The sequence below is a fragment of the Cervus canadensis genome, chromosome 5 (genome assembly GCF_019320065.1).
Source record: "Cervus canadensis isolate Bull #8, Minnesota chromosome 5, ASM1932006v1, whole genome shotgun sequence".
Taxonomy (NCBI): Eukaryota; Metazoa; Chordata; class Mammalia; order Artiodactyla; family Cervidae; genus Cervus; species Cervus canadensis.
Window position 1 is genome coordinate 52,869,709 of NC_057390.1, and position 16,793 is coordinate 52,886,501.

At 40.5% G+C, this 16,793-nt stretch overlaps 1 protein-coding gene across 5 annotated transcripts in view; it reads right to left on the reverse strand.

Annotated features, from left to right (window-relative positions):
- The window catches only part of CTNNA2 (catenin alpha 2), a 1,320,456-nt gene that overhangs the window by 294,580 nt on the left and 1,009,083 nt on the right, over positions 1 to 16,793 (reverse strand). For all 5 annotated transcript variants that reach the window (XM_043468829.1, XM_043468828.1, XM_043468827.1 and 2 more), the window contains one exon: positions 2,978 to 3,058. In XM_043468829.1, the coding sequence (XP_043324764.1) occupies positions 2,978 to 3,058 (81 nt within the window). The remainder of the gene's footprint in view (positions 1 to 2,977; positions 3,059 to 16,793) is intronic.

Sequence of the window (16,793 nt, forward strand, 5' to 3'; positions counted from 1 at the left end):
AAAGTGAAGTCACCCAGTCGTGTCCAACTCTTAGCGACCCCATGGACTGCAGCCTACCAGGCTCCTCTGTCCATGGGATTTTCCAGGCAAGAGTACTGGAGTGGGGTGCCATCGCCTTCTCCAATTAACTAGCTACCCACATCTAAATTGAACATCTATCTGAGCCAAGCTAATCAGATTCCTTGCATGTTCTATCTGCAGAAATGCTAGGTAGCTTCTGTTCAGCTCAGGAAAGGTTTTGTACCAGTACAGGTGTACATGGAGAAACAGAAGAGATGGGGAAAAGAGATTAAAATATCCCAACATATGGATTGGGATAGAACTGACAGATGGAGACCATCTTAGTTCTAGAAAGGCATACTGGGGAAGAGAAGGCTGTTTGAGCCAAATTCAGGGATGTGGTGTGACATTATGCCATAACTGTTGTGATTATCATAAAACAACTCTCTCTCACCCTTAGTCTTCTCAATTTCTGGGAAAGGTGAGCAGAAAAAAAAAAAAGTGTTATACATGGAATGATTTCAGGGCACGACATATTCCTTCTAATGCCATGATAAAGGAAGCTCTTCAAAGATCTTGTCACCAAAGCATTTAACATTCCTGTACCATGAAGTCCATCTTTAAATTTCACTGCTGTCCAAAGCTAAAACGAGTCAACACTTTTCTGAGGATTGTAGCATCAAGGTAAAAACTACTGTATCCATTCCTTCCCAGTAAGACAAAAAAATTCCTGTGACAGGCCATGAGTGCAGAGAACTTAGGTGTTGGCTCCAGAATGCAAAATAATGGTCCCTATTAAGACCTAGAGGGGGAAGTAAGAAGACTCATTCCATGAATTTTGCCTGGTTGACAACCTGTATGCCTGTGTGCTAAGTTGCTTTGGTTGCATCCGACTCTTTGTGACACTATGGACTATAAGCCCTTCCGGACTCCTTTGTCAAGAATACTGGCAAAATACAGGCAAAAGAATCCTGGAGTGGGTTGCCATACACTCCTCCAGGAGATCATCCCAACCCAGGGATCGAACCCATATCTCTTATATCTCCTACAAGGCAGGTGGGTTCTTTACCATTAGCACCACCTGGGAAGCCTGGTTGACAATCCAGCCAAAGGTAAACCCTAGAGAAGATGCCTGTTCCCTTCCCCTTGATTTTAAAATCTGTGAGTATCAGGCATTAGGACTTCGGTCAGAGGAAATAAATGGACTCATTCAAAGAGTTTACAGACCTAGTTTGGCAGATGCCAAACTTACTTTACAGGTAAGAGATGTAGGATCCAAGAGATGAAGGATCCACAGTCATAAGGTCAGTTGAGTGGCAGAGCTAGAAATAAAACCCTGAGCTCCAGACACCTGACTCACTGTTGTCTACCATCCCCAATCCCAATTCTTACTACCAATATCATTTCATATCAGATGGGGACTTTGTATGGAAAGATAGTCTAAGAGGGCAAGGAGAAGCATACCTGGTCATACTCTTTCTTAATATTACCTTCTAATGCCTAAGAAGACAATGCTTTATTCTCCCTTATTTCAAAGTAAAATAAAAAGAAATGCTTTCCTCTAAAGGTTTATTGGGCTTCTCTGGTGGTCCAGATGGTAAAGAATCAATCTGCAATGCAGGAGACCAGGATTTGATCCCTGGGTCAGGAAAGATCCCCTGGAGAAGGGAAGAGTTACCCATTCCAGTATTCTTGCCTAGAGAATTCCATGGACAGAGGTGCCTGGTGGGTCCTAGTGGGTCCATTGGGGTTACAAAGAGTCAGACATGACTGAGAGACTAATACTTTCACTTTCAAAGAGCTTATTAGCTGGGCATTCAAACTAGAGTCTTCATATTTTAGAACTAATTGTTGTACCTTCTAGAGAACACCAGATCAGTGTGTCTGTACTTTCTGGTGATAACCTGAAAATAGCCCAGAAAAGCTCCACAACAGTGATTTGAAGCAGTGTCTTCCTCTCCTTCAAACCATTTTTAAAGATGCTCCTTGGCCATTCTTGCCCAGACAGTTTGCTAATCTTTCTACTTGACATGCTGCAGGGATGAGTCTTATTGACAGCTGATGCAGCCCTGACAGTTCAGCTTTCACGGATGCAGAAAGTAAAGCAGGTGTTGCCCCAGAGCAGAGGCTGGTCCCCGATGACCAACACTTAATGAACGAGATGGATATATGTAGAAGCTATCAGCAAGAGATAAGGCCTCTGAGGCAGAAATCATGAAGGAGTTCCTTAATGGATGGTACCATTTCTTCCATAAAAAGAACACTACAGAAGAAGTGGAGCTCACCATAGCAACGTGGAAAATAAGATGTACTAGAAATGGGTACTTGTGTTCATGTAGCACTTTCAAAATGAAAAGGGGCCCTGACTAGAGATTCCTTACCCCTTCCCCAACATGGACCCTTCAGGCTAATGATGCCCTTAACCATTTAAATCATCCAGCTACCTTTCCTTGCCTGGTTTCCCTGCTTCCCAAACAACTATCTGATAAGCAAATTTTCCCCTAGATTTATGTCCCCAAGGAAATACACTGGATCAGAGACCTTAATTAGCCCATCAGATTAAGAGTTGTGTTTCACATTAACCATTGGCACTCTTGTTTATTCATTGATTGCCTTGGGAGTTTTAGTAAGAACTAGCAGAAATTACAGACTGGTTCTTCACATGCCTAGGTCTGAACAACTGAAGACTATATGTAAAGGGCAGAGAATTTGTCGACTCTCCACCTAGGAAGATTGTGTCTGGTCAGTGAGAGGGTTTCCCCTCACTGTCTGCCGCTCCTGACTTAGGGGTTGTTTTCATCACCACCATTGCACCTGTTACATCTGCTTGCTCAGCAGACTGATTTGTTGATGAAAAGTTTCTGTGTATATGTAGATATTATAAAGAACAGCAAGCTAAGTATTAGGTCTGAAAAAGGACATTCTTAGAAACCACCACTAAGTATTACTACCAGGCACTTATAAAGCAAAACAGTACCTGTCTCCTTAGATCTCTTGTTTTCTTGGTCATCTTATCAATTGCAATGTTTAGAGGATCTCCTTTTTCTTTTCTTCCAGTCTATTAAGAAAAAAAATAATAATTTCAGATTTAGAAAAATTCAATGTTAGTGACATTAAAGGTTTAAAAAAAATTAAGAAACACACTTGAATTGTAGAGTCCAAGCCATTAAAAAAAAAAAGGATTCTTTTCAATACCCAGTTAATATAACTTGATCTCTAAAGTTAATCTCTCTGAAATAAAGATTAAAAGTTGATGAAAATCAATACATTCTCAAGATGGTTACACATATGTCTGTATTCAACTCCATGCAGATCTATGTTTTCTTTCTTTCTCCAGACATTCAACAATTAAGTAGATACAAGGATGTTTTTATTATTACCTTCAAATACCAGTGGGTTTTTTTTCTCATTATATATTTCTTCTGAATAGAAGACTATTGAGATAATAAAGCAAAACTAGAAAAAGAATGATCAGAATTTTATACTAATGTATCACAAGTCTTTTTGTAATTTCTGTATCAAAATCAAAAGAGGTGCTTTAGTAGAAAACATAATGTTTTAATCTCTGTTCTGCCATGCACTGGAATGCTAAACATGATAAGAAGGAACCCACAGCTTGAGGCCAGAAGGAAAATTTCCCTTATGACTATAACAAACAGAGGCAAAAGCAAAAGATAATAGTAATGGTATTTGATAAATTATTCACAGGAAGTTTGGAAGTTTAACTAGTTTCTATTCCTCCCCCTCCCTTGCTTTTTTTTGTAGAATTTTTCATTTCTGTAGTAACACAAACCAAACCAAACAGAATCTCCATTCTTTTTAAGACCACAGTAGCAACAACACTCCCATGGATAAAAAGGTCTGCATAACTTTATGGATGGCATTATCTTCCTTTGAAGAGAAAATAGTCCCCCAAATCTTTGTCAAATCTATTAAATTATCTAAACATTAGTCAAACACCTTACAAATTGATTTATGGTCCCAGTGGTGGGCCAATTCCTGTTTATACTCAGTCTCTGTAAAACCATGCAGGTCTCTGCAGCAGCTTATGTATATGATGAAATGAGACCCCAGGTCATAAATTGTGCCTCACAGGATATGTTTTGAGGATCTATAGAAATTAACATCTGACAGATTTCTAGATGTTCTCTTTCTTTCATTGGCAAGATCCTGGATGTGCAAGGCTGAAACATAAACATCCGACTCACGTATACCTAGATTTTGGACATGAATTTGAGCAAGCTCCAGGAGATAGTGAAAGACCAGGAGCCTAGTATGCTGCAGTTCACGGGGTTGCAAAAAGTCAGACATTATTTAGTGACTGAACAACAACAGAATTAAATCAGTTACTCTTTTCTACAACCTGCTTAATTAATTCTTTTTCCTCTGAACGAATGGTTGGTTGATGTGTAATCCTATAGCATTTTCATGAAAAAGCCCAAACCAGGGCATATGTATGCCTTTTTAATTATTTAACAATTCTACAAATTCCCATCACCATTCTCCACTCCTTGAACTCAAATGCTGACCTCTCAGATGTACACTCTGAAGTTTTATAAGTAGAAAGAGCTTAAAAGAAATTGACTAATGTTTACAATTCTGAAATATCAGCATAAAATTAGCTCCAAAGAAACAAAAGTATATGGAGAAGAACAATGTGCTGCTTTATCATCTGAAGGCAGGGGGTTATAACTTCAGTGCCTGGTGAAGTTAGGCGAGACACTAACTTGGTAGCCAAAACCGCTTCTTTTCTCTTTGGTTTGGTCCTTGCAAATAGGATGTTTGCCTTCAAAATACAGGCACTTTTATGGAGGTCTGGACCACGATCATTCTGGAACCACAGATTTCTTAAGCCTTTCCCATACATGAGAGTAATTAAGAATTTACTTTGAAAACTGAACAATTGTGAGTTAAATGTGGCTATGAGAGAAGCAGACCAGATGACTAAACTTTCCAATGTAAAAATAAATGTCAAGACAGAATACGTAATACAGAAAGTAATACATAAGACAGAATACATAAAATAATCACTGAATAAACACTATGTCAGACCCTGGGTTCACTGCATTCTGCTGGTGACATAACCTTATCACTGTTTCACAAAGGAAACCATAAAGATTAGACCAGACCTGGACAGGGGTGAGGGAAGTGAGGCACTTGCCTCAGGTATAAAGAGGAAGAGGTCATCAAAGAACTTAGGAATTAAGGTAAATAATAATTTAATGCAATACTTTAGAAACTCAAAATTAATGCCAAAAAGTCAGCGTTGAACAAATATCAGAATTTGAAATAAAGCCAAGCTCTGACAGGACCAGGATTCGGGTGAGGCCAGTGAGGTGCCCTGTGTAAGTACAGGTCAGATAACATTTTTAAATTTTAAATCTTAGCAAATTAGAGGATGTATTTATGCTTTTAAAAATGTCATTATTTACCTAAGCTTCAAATTTAACTGGGTGTTCTGTAATTTTATGTGCTAAATCCAGCAACTCTATTGCCAGGGGTAATAGAGATGTTTAAGATTGTAAGTAGGGTGGTTACAGACACACATTTTGTGCATAGATGGGCAACGTGGAAGTCCATATTCTACGTGGCATCAATAACGTACAACTAACTATATAGCACATGTTCCTAAGGTGTAAGGCACCGTGTTGGTCACTGTGGAGGTGGTGGGGGGGGACACACAAAAAGCGAGTAACATCCTTACACTCGAGAAGCTTCTAATCCAGTAAGTGATCCCAACGTGAGACCAACAACACTAACAACTATGCAGAAAGACTAGCTCCCTACAGGGCTAAATGAGATGCTCAGAAGAAAATGCTGCATTTGGGAAGTCAAGTAATATCACAGAGAGATGGGAAGATTTAGGCTGACTTTAAGTCTTGGGCAAAATCTGAATAGGAAAACTCCTCTGTCCATGGGATTCTCCAGGCAACAATACTGGAGTCTGTAGCCATTCCCTTCTCCAGGGGATCTTTCAAACCAGGGATCAAACCCAGGTCTTTGGCATCGCAGGCAGATTCTTTACCGTCTGAGCCACCAGGGAAGCCCAGATAGGAAAGAGGCAAGGTCAAAGCAGCACCAGGACAAGAAATAGCAAGGCAGGTACTAGGAGAATGGTGGGTGGAATGGCCAGCCTTTTCTCTACCATGTGAAGGGATTGGTTTGACTACCATGAAGACAAGTTATTTTTATAAGAGCTTCCTTATAGGGTGATTATAGCAAACTATAGTTTGATCTGCAAGCTCAGAGGATTCCAGGGACATTAGCATTCCCACCTTTGTGCGGTTGAGAGTCTTTGTATAATATTCACAATTTAGCATCTCCAACTTTCAAATCTTTGGCTGAAGGCAATTCAAAAACTGCAGTTGACTTGGATGCCATATTTGTTTTCTTGGTTTAGAGCAGCTAGAGAATGGTAAAGGCAAGACTGGAACTCAGGGAATGGGGGCCACGGCTGAACTCATCCATTTGCTGGCCCTTTGTTAGCACTGATTTCTTTAAATGTTACCAGCGTTGGAACAAGGATAATAATCCCTCAATGCTCAGATTTACATAGAAACTGGGGACAGTAGCCCATCACTCCATACTCTCCTGGGCTCTGTCATGACCCCAAGTAGAAATACTTTTGAATTAGCAACCTAAATTGGACAAGAAGCTGATCACTGAGAGAGGCCAAATAAACAAACAAAAAAGACTCTTGCTTCACAGTGTCAGTCCTTTGTCATTGGTTCTGTGATCTTGGACTAAAGACTTGCTCATTTTTTATGTCTGAGTTCTCTCATAAGCACAATGGATAGCATGATATATGCCCTGTCTTCTTGACTGGGCTAGCAGGACAATCAATCATGGTGTCAGTGTGCTGGAAACAATAAAAGGCATTAATAGTATTCAGGGTAATTAGGAAAGTATTTCTACTGTGGGGGAAAAAAAATGAAAGTGTTGCTTTGGAAAATACACAGAAACTATTTTTAGATCACCTGGACTTTGACTTCCTCTACTATGGCAGATAATATATGAAAAACCTTGCCAAAAACTAGAATTCTTAAAGGAAAAGTTACTTCTGTTTAAGGAAGGGATATTTGGGGCAGTTCATTTTAAAATTAGTCTGGGATACTGTAAGAGGTGAAATAAGGGGCAGAAACTCCAGATGAATATCTTTTGCATAGTAGGTCCATGGATTTATTTTTAAATAACTAAAGATTTGGTCATCATGAGCAAATTCTAGTTTCCAGGGAATCAACCAGAAGCCTTACCCAACTCTCCCTCCCTAACCCTCCAGGCTCTATAAACTAAAAATAGTTTAACAAACTGAAGTGAAGGGAGAGCTCCATGTTCATTTTGACACCATTGCCTAGTAATTAAACCAAAGTGTGTGGTCTTCATCCATTTACTCCCTGTCTTTGCTGAATAAGAAGGAAACGAAAAGCAGTCGTAAGCACTCTGTGCCAACAACTACGTAGGTGATGTGGCAACTTCTCTACACTCCAGAGTTATCATCTGTCCAACGGAGGGAGCAGACATGAGTGACAGGTCCCAGGAAATGGAGGAGCCCAAAACCCATCAAGAATTCGTAACCGTGTTTCCCTGTTGTGAGGATGTTCTCACTGCACTGCAGAAAGGGCTGGGACTGGCTGTCAGCTGGGGTTTTCTCATCTCTAAAATGTGAGTAAATAACTTGCTTTGGGGATTATTGTGAACCTAAAGAGACAGGATCTGGAGCAGATGGCACAGCCCTGACTCAGCAAGAGGTATCTTAATCGATTTCTTCTTCTTCCTCACCCCTCCACTCCTCTCAAAGATGAAAAAAGCAAAACCCAGAAAGATGAAATCACTGATTCTGATCATATGGCCTCAATAACATCAGACCAGGACCTCTGGACTTCCAGCCCAGGGCTACTTCTATGCCATATCTAAACTGTCTCTCATCTCTTAAAATTCTAAGATTTTATGATTTTATGGCATTTCACATGTTTCTTTTCAAAGGCCATCAAAAAAAAATCTCGGTTTGAGTTTATCTGCCCTGTCATATGTTGCCTGAAGACCCTGTGTACCTTTCTCAAAGTGCTCCCACTTGCCTTTACCGTTACCTGCAGAGAATGACTTTGCAATAGAGATAGCCATTTACTAAATATCGTTGTTTAAAAAAGAAGAAGAGACAGGCGGGAGCATGCTCTCACACTGCTTCAGGCAGCTTTCCTAGTTGCCATCTGTTGTGCTAGGGAGGTGCGTGTTTATTAAACTTTATTTGTTTTTGTCTTTGAGCTCTATTTTACAAAACACATTTGGGGCAGATCTGCGGTTGAACTGATGAGAGGGAAGGGAATGAATTTCCTAACTTGGCTTTTTATAGGGGGTCCTTTATTCGCCCAGTTTTTGGCTCTAAATTTAAGTCCAGTTTGCCAAAGTATCAGATGCTGTCAAGAAGACTTCTTATTTTTAGTTCAATACTACACAAAAACGATTAGGGACATTAATTGGAATTTTGATTTTTCACAATCATTCTTCAGGAAAAAGACAATATCTTGGTTCATTTTTTAATAATACTATCCTTTGTCCTATTGGGAAATAAAAGCCCCTCTATTTACTAAAAGAGGGTGTTCATTTTTCTTCTTTTTCTCTCTCTCTTTTATAAAATAGTCATCATCCCCTCTGAAACACTGAAGAGATATGCAAAATATTTAAATTCTATGCTGAATATTTCACAACTTCCTGATTTATAAAAAAAAAAATTAAGGAATAGTAATTTTTAAATTTCTGAAATTGACTGAATTAAGCCTTTGCTTAAAGGCTGTTCCCCATTCTAGCCCATTGTTCTACCTTAAACACATAGTTTAGTACAAGGAGTCACTCATGGAGACCCCAAGAATATAAATCTACTATTTCAGTGCTTCCATCAGATCTGTGGTTTCATGTTAGTTTCAGGGCATGATATTAATATGTTGGAAATGGCTGTAAGAAGGCCAATGTCTATCACTTTATTCTTTCTCTCAATGGTACCTGCAAACTTGATTGAATGTATGAGAAATCTTCAAAATATTGTATAGCGGTGATTCTCATATATTGAATGTGTGGACTAATCAAATACCTACTCTTCAGATTGCTGTCAATTGAAAGAGATGGAAGTCAAAATCATCAGAATGGCAGAAAGCTATACTGTGCCATGCACTCCATCTCTAACACATTTTCCTGTCATTTAAACCTATGATTTAGACAAAGGAGGGAGGAGAAAAAATTATCTATTGATCTAGCGGTCACCCTATCCTGTTTGGAGGGTTGCCCATCTACCTTCAGACCCTGCATGTAGAAATCATGTTCTTATTACAAATAGCACTGTTATTTAAAGAACCTTGAACACTGTGTTAAACCTTTATATTATGTGTAAATCACAGTCTGAGAATGTAAACCTTTCTAAACATTTCCTTTTCACTACCTATGGACATTTCTCTTAGAAAAGAAATGGGCAATATCTCTTTAGAATGGATAAGTTTAGCATCAGCCTCAAATCAAAGCCATGATCAGAATCCTTTAACCACATAAAATTCCAGCTTCCCTGGACTCTGAAATAGGGGTGAGGGGAGAAAGATAGGGAAAAAATTATGATAATGTGTTAGGGCAAATATGTATCTGACGCTGCTCTGCCAGGCATTATCAATATTCGAGGAAAGAATCATCACTATATAAGGATAGAAAATCAGGATGGCTTTGTTTGTGAAAGACTAGACCATACCTACTAGCACAGCAGTGTCAGTACACATATCAGGCAATGCACAGAGAAGGCCTGACTTGGAGAGTTCAGGGAACATCGCTGTCATTTCTATTTTCCCAGCAACCACTCTTGTGTTCTTTTGGTAAACCCTCTAATTTTTCCTTCCAATTCTCAACCTAGGAGTTCTGGCCCAGCGATAAACTCATGATAGCATCCAAACCAGTGAGATTCAGCTATAAGGTGGTTGGTAAAATTATTAAGAAAGAGGCATATTTTTCTTTACTGGGATTGATAAACTGGCAGCAGATACATCTTGAGCTGGTTAAGGTATCTTTGAAAATGGATGTCACAAAAAAAAAAGCATAGCTGGGGAGTGGAAAGAGGGGAAAGAGGGGGAGGCGATAAGGAGAGGGAGAGATGAGAAATTAATTTGGGGCTGAAAAGAGATGAGAGGGAAAAGAAACAAAAGGGAAGGCAAAAGAAGGGAAGAGAAGGGTAAGGGAAGTCAGCTTTTGGAGGCAAATCAAGTTGGTTCATAGTTTTCATTATATACTAAACTTGTAAAATAAAACTCCATGAGGGTACAGTCTTTCCTTTATTTATCATTAAATCTCGGCAGCCTGGAGCTTTGCCTGGCATATAATAGGCACTCAACAAATTTCACGATTATCAGTGAACGAAATGCCTGGGTTCCTGAATCTGCCGCTGCTGCTGCTGCTAAGTCGCGTCAGTCATGTCCGACTCTGTGTGACCCCATAGACGGCAGCCCACCAGGCTCCTCCATCCCTGGGATTCTCCAGGCAAGAACACTGGAGTGGGTTGCCATTTCCTTCTCCAATGCTGTACCTAAATCCACTAGTATCTATCAATGGATTTCCTAGTGTCATGAGTTAACAAATTCCCCCATGTTTGTTGATGTCAAATCTCTGTCCCTAACAACCAAAAATATCTGACTAAATCGGAGACCTTGAACTACCAGACCAAAATGATTTGAAGATGGCATGTTAGAAAGGGAAAACCTCAGCAAGTGCCCTGTGGACATAGCTCAGAGAACCAAGGGAGCTCAGACCTTGGTTTCACCTAGAGAGCTTTTATCTACACTAATCACTGTCAGAGCTCTAAATCCTAATATTGTATTTCTCCCCTAAATCCAGTCAGCCAGTCGACTTGAGAATTTATCCATCAAAGAAACCTTAGGATTCTTGCTGTTCCTCAATCCTTCTGCCCATGATGACCAACCACGAAAAAATTCATTCGGCTTTTTCTATAACATCATCTGGGAAAATCTGAACAAACTTTTTGGCCAACTCAATACATCTCCAACACCACACCATTCTTAATATGACCTGTTGAGACCAAGCTTTCACTTCCTTGGCCCAGTACACCTCTCAGTTTACATTTAGTGCTTGCTGCATCTCTACTTTCTAGTAAACTTTTGAGCCTATATTTTAAGACTTCATAAATGCTTTTCCTTCCTGTAACTGCCTGTATCTCTAGTCAATTTGTTCCTTCTCAACAACTCACACACCTTCTGCCTCATGTTGGTGCTTGGCTAAAAGGGGTTATTCTCCCTTTGACCTTTTGCTTAACCAGGTTCTATCCATGCTTCAAAGAACAGCTCAAAATCTTCCCCCAGGGAGTGTTTCTGTACTGAGCTAGCCCTTAAAGATCTTCCTCTCCTCTGACCATATCCTTCTATTAGGTACTGTGTCAAATAATACAGATGTTAATGATAGACCATCCTGCATTGTTTATCAAGTTTTCATGTTTCAGCAAAAAGGAACACACGTTTTCTATGGATAGTGAATTCCTTATTTTCTCCTGGAGTACTCAGCATAAAACCCCTAAGAATCCAAACATATGCATTAATATATGATATTTGTTTTTCTCTTTATGACTTACTTCACTCTGTATGATAGCCTCTAAGTTCATCCACATCACTTCAAATGATCCAATTCTGTTCCTTTTTATGGCTGAGTAATATTACACATCTTTTCCATCCATCCATCTGTTGATGGACACCTAGGTTGCTTCTATGTCTGGACTATTGTAAATAATGCTGTGATGAACACTGGGTACACGTATCTCTTTGAATTATGTTTTTCTTAGGGTATATGTACAGCAGAAACTAATACAACATTGGAAAGCAATTATATTCCAATAAATAAAATCAAGAATTAAAAAAAAAAAAAAAAAAAACTCCTAAGAAGTGCTCCAGAAACACTCATTTGAATAGAAGGACAGAGGGTCCATGTTAGGCACCTGGGGTTAGAAGACAGGTATGGAAGGGGTGAATGATTTGGAAAATGTGGGGTCCTAAGAATAAATTTTACCTATTTAGCAATTTACTGATCAAAACCACAGGAAGTGGTTGGCACCTGTGTAATGTTACAATTATTGCTCTTTGATTTATTTTATCAACACAGGTGTAGTCCTCAGTGATTATCTGTCAGGCAACCCTGCCCTAGAAGACAGTTTGCAACAAAGCCCCCCTTCCCCAGCTCCCAAGCTTGGGTGATTGCTGAGAGCAATGGTAAATTAACCACATGCACCCTCAAAGCCTATGAAAGACAATGAACTGAGCAAACTGCTGAAAAATGCCGTTTTATCTTCACAGTTGAGATGGAAGTAGTCAAGGCAAAGTGAAATTTCCATGATTTTATACACACACACACAAACATGTATATATCCATACTATATAAATGATTTAAATTTCAATGAAATTTGAGCTTCTGTTTCATTTTTCTGTGCATAGTCCCCAAACCACTCAGTTACAGTTAAAGCTAACAACACCTAAAAGATCCCCAGAGTCTGGCAATTTCCAGCATCTCAAAAAGAAGATCAATAATTGGGTCCACACTGCTGAGACTTCACAGAAATCAGAAAACACTCAGGCAGACAGTTACTTTGGTTTACAGAACGTCTATCTGGGTGGGAACCCCAAGCCTTGGTCTTCCTGTGCTTCATCTGCCCATAGATCAGAGGCCAGTTCATACTGTAATTCCTTCATCACACCGCCCTGCCCTCCCATCTCACAGCAACCCATCCTCCACAGAGTGCCTATAGTCACCCGCATCATTTATTTGGTTGCCTGTTTCCACTCAGGCAACAATTACATACTGTACAAATCTCTTACATTGCTAATTTAATTTCAGATGTCACACTCTAAAACACAAATATACAAAATGCATAATTATAATCCTATACTATTCAGAAACTTCTCATGACTCTATGTCCCTTCTTCCCAATTAGAAGTACAGGAGTTTAAAGATAGTGTATTAGTCAGCTTGGGTTGACATAAGAAAATACCATCAACTGGATGGCTTAAACAAGGGACATTTATTTTCTTGTTATCTTGGAAGCTAGAAAGCCAAGATCAAGGTCCTGCAGGGATGGTTTCTTTCTTCTTGGCTTAAAGACATGGTGGAAAGAAAGGTCAAGTAAGCTCTCTAGCGCCCTTCTTCTTATAAGAGCACTAAGCCTGTCATGAGGGCCCCACTCTAATAACTTATCTAAACCTAATTACCTGCAAGACGCCCCATTTCCAAATACCATCACTCTGGGGGACTTCAACATACGAACTTCAGAGGCAGTCAAGTCAGTCCATGTGTACGTGCATGCGTGTTGTCACTTCAGTCGTATCCGACTCTGCAGTCCTGTGTACTATAGCCTACCAGGCTCCTTGGTCCATGGTATTCTCCAGGCAAGAATACTGTAGTGGGTTGCCATGTCCTCATCCAGGGCATCTTCCCCACTCAGGGATTGAACCTGCGTCTCTTGTGGCTCCTGCATTGCAGGCAGATTCTTAATTGCTGAGTCACTGGTGAAGCCTCAAGCTTAAGGACACTAGATACCAAAAAAGGAATGGGTTTGGTAAAATGGCACTTCCAAGGGCTGAGCAAGGTCCTGACTGGGACAAACAGGCCATCCCAGAGAGCACCTGGGACCGTTCTGTTTGCCAGCCTTACAGTAGAACAAAATGAAGAAGTTTCCCTGCTGAGATTGGGAAAAGAAAATCCACAGATTGGGAGTGCCTGGCACTTCCTGCATGTCCAGGGGACCCCCAAAGAGATTACCTGGCACTCTTTAGAACCAACACTTTTTCTTTTCCTGCCCAAATCAAATCTGACCTCTCTTGGTCCTTGCAAAACCTGTGAGAACCACTTTTCCCCATCCTCTCAGCAGCCCCACCCCCAATCTATATCATGACACTTTCTTCTCCTCCTCACACTTCCCTCAAAAAGACCAGCAACACAGCTCCTGGTCATTTTACTTCTTATCACTAGAGGGGAACTAAGAGAGAATAACATTTTGTTTTTAATTAAAATAACTAAAGAAACAGTTTAACTACTTATAAATTAGCAAGCTCCAGTCTAGAGGTGCTTACCTCATTGGTAGCCCATTTTCCTTTCAAGCCTTGGGCTCTGTCTCAACTTTTCAAACCCCCGCTCAAGCCAGACTAGAAAGCCAGGCTGCTCCCACCCCCAGCACCAAAGTCCCAAGGTCTCTGCCAAATGACCAAGGTCCAAGGACAGGGCACTCCTCGGGCTTAGGTGAGTCAGAGATCTCTCGAAGGCCCTTCTCCCTGAAAAGCTTGGAATTTGACCCATAAGGGAACCATCTCAGGGCGCCTTTGCTCACCCTTGGAACTGATGAAAACTTTATGAGGCAAATAGTACTTTTTTTTTTTTTTTTTGTAGCACAACAGTTAAAAATTAAACTAAGTAGAAAGCAGGCCGAAACCCTGCAACACATGTCTCACATGGTCCCAAATATTCCTCACTGTGTGGCTCCCATAAACACCATCTGCTGTGTTAATTTGTAAAGAATTACAAGGTTCTTAAAATTACACTTTGCTCTCTGTAGCGTACACTGTGTCTATTAAGGCGGAGAGTTGAGAATATGCATCACGACTAGCCAGACAGTGAGATCTTTTTCCTTCCTATGCTGGGATCCTACTGAAAGTTCGCTAAGTCTGCATGGAATTTGAAGTGTATCGTACTCTCTCTATACCAGCTGTAGGAAAAGGATTCAAGACAAAATACACACAGCAAAATCTTGGCCTGGATTAGAATCCTAGCATCTCATACATTTTCAAGTTATATGCGCATCCCCCCACTTCACTGAATCCTCCTGATGATGCAAAGTCCTTGAGTGTAACTTAAAGAGAGTACACAGCCAAAATTGAGAGACCTTCTTGGGTGAGACTTAATCCTCCATCATGAAGTTCTGACCTCTAGGGGCCCTCAGAGCCCTTGGGTGGTGGCTGAGTGTTCCTCAATTGCTCATCCCTGTCTCCTCACGGAGCCAGAAGTGCAGCATCGTGTTGCCAAGCACATCTCTCTGATAACTCAGGGCTATGGTGTCGGGCCACTAATGGAAGCTTTTAGGTGGATTAAATTCCAAAAGGGGTTGCTGGTTACATGATGGTAAAAGGTGGCCAGAAATGAGAAGGGAACTAGGAGAGTCTTAGGATGAATAACACAAGGCTGGAAACTGTCGATGTGATGTAATTGTTACAAATGAAACTCCCTAGGTCCCTCTACCAGAAGATTCAATTCTGTGGCTCAGGAGTAGGTTGAAAATCTGAGTGTTTAACAAACATTTAAAAAATTACAAAGTTCTGGAAATACAGGGATTGTTTTAGTGGGTCCCAACCTGATGAATCATTTTATTAATTAAAATCTTTCTAATTAATACCCAGGAATCTATATTTTCATATTGCCATGAAATTCTGTTGCTCAGCCTAATTTGGGATCAACGAGTTTTGCAACAGTTTACTAGTAGTAAGCCTGAAGCCGAACCAAGAATCCACAATGAAGGCAAATCTGCTTAATTCCTGATGACTCAGTTACTGATGTCAAAAACATAAGTTTCATAACCAATCCACTTAAGTGGAAAAGGAAAGCTGTGCTGCCTGAGGATCCAAAGAAGATAAAGCAGACACAGCCTGCCACATCATGTCAGAAAAAGTCCCTGAAAAAGAAGATTAACTCAGCTCCCTCAAATTTCTTACCTGCCATGGTCACATCTACAGGTAGACATTAAAATAAGCCTGCTTGATACAGTGGACACAGAAATAAATGAGGCATCTGATCTTACTAAAGCACAGGGAGATTTACAAATTTATGAGATCACATACACAGGAAAAAAGGATCCTGATCCAGGCAGTGTTTCAGAGTTTCTACTAGTAAACCCAAGTCTACACTCTGCTGATTTCTCAACATTTTCTGAAAATTTACTCCCCAATTCCTCTCCCTATGGCCCCAATCTCTCTGTTCCCTTGTAAGTACATCCCAGTTCTCAGAGAAGTCTGTCTCTGAAAACCCCATAATAATCTCCCAGACACTAATTGTCCTTTTCCTCCCAACCCAATCATCCTCCACAGCCCAGGTCAAGCTCCGCCTGATCCCACAGCCCACACAGAATTTCCCCTCTCTCAACCACAGCAGCAACTGGTACAGTCCTTTCTGATGCCAGGCCATAGCATCCCCCTTAGACAAATCTCTGAGCAGCCTTCTTCAGGCAAGCTGGCTCTGAGCGGTCTCCCCCTACATCACTCACAGTCAGAGATCTGGCTAGAGCTGCTCCTTGACTTGCAGGCTGTCATGAAAAAAGGCAGGGATAGGATTAAATGTGGTTGCTTGAATTTCCTCTGTTCACTCAGAGTAAGCTGTACTGCATTGCTTCAAATTATACCGTCAATCTTATGAAAAAGCGGATTTTAAACACTGATTGTAAGGGGGAAAAAAACTACCAAACCAGTTGACTTGCTAAGTCGCTTCAGTGGTGTTCAGCTCTTCGCAACCCTATGGACTGTAGCAGATCAGACTCTTTTGTCCATGGGATTCTCCAGGCAAGAATACTGGAGTGGGCTGGTATGCCCTTCTCCAGGGGATCTTTCCGACCCAGGGCAGCAACACTCAAATTGTTTGATGATCCCTCTGTCAGTTACATAACTAACACAATCATGTAAAATGAAGATGGTGTAATCATGTTTTATACATCACCGTGTGTGTGTGTGTGTGTGTGTGTGTGTGTGTGTGTTGCAAGTTCACTCACTGCCATTATCTCTTTACTGTATGGT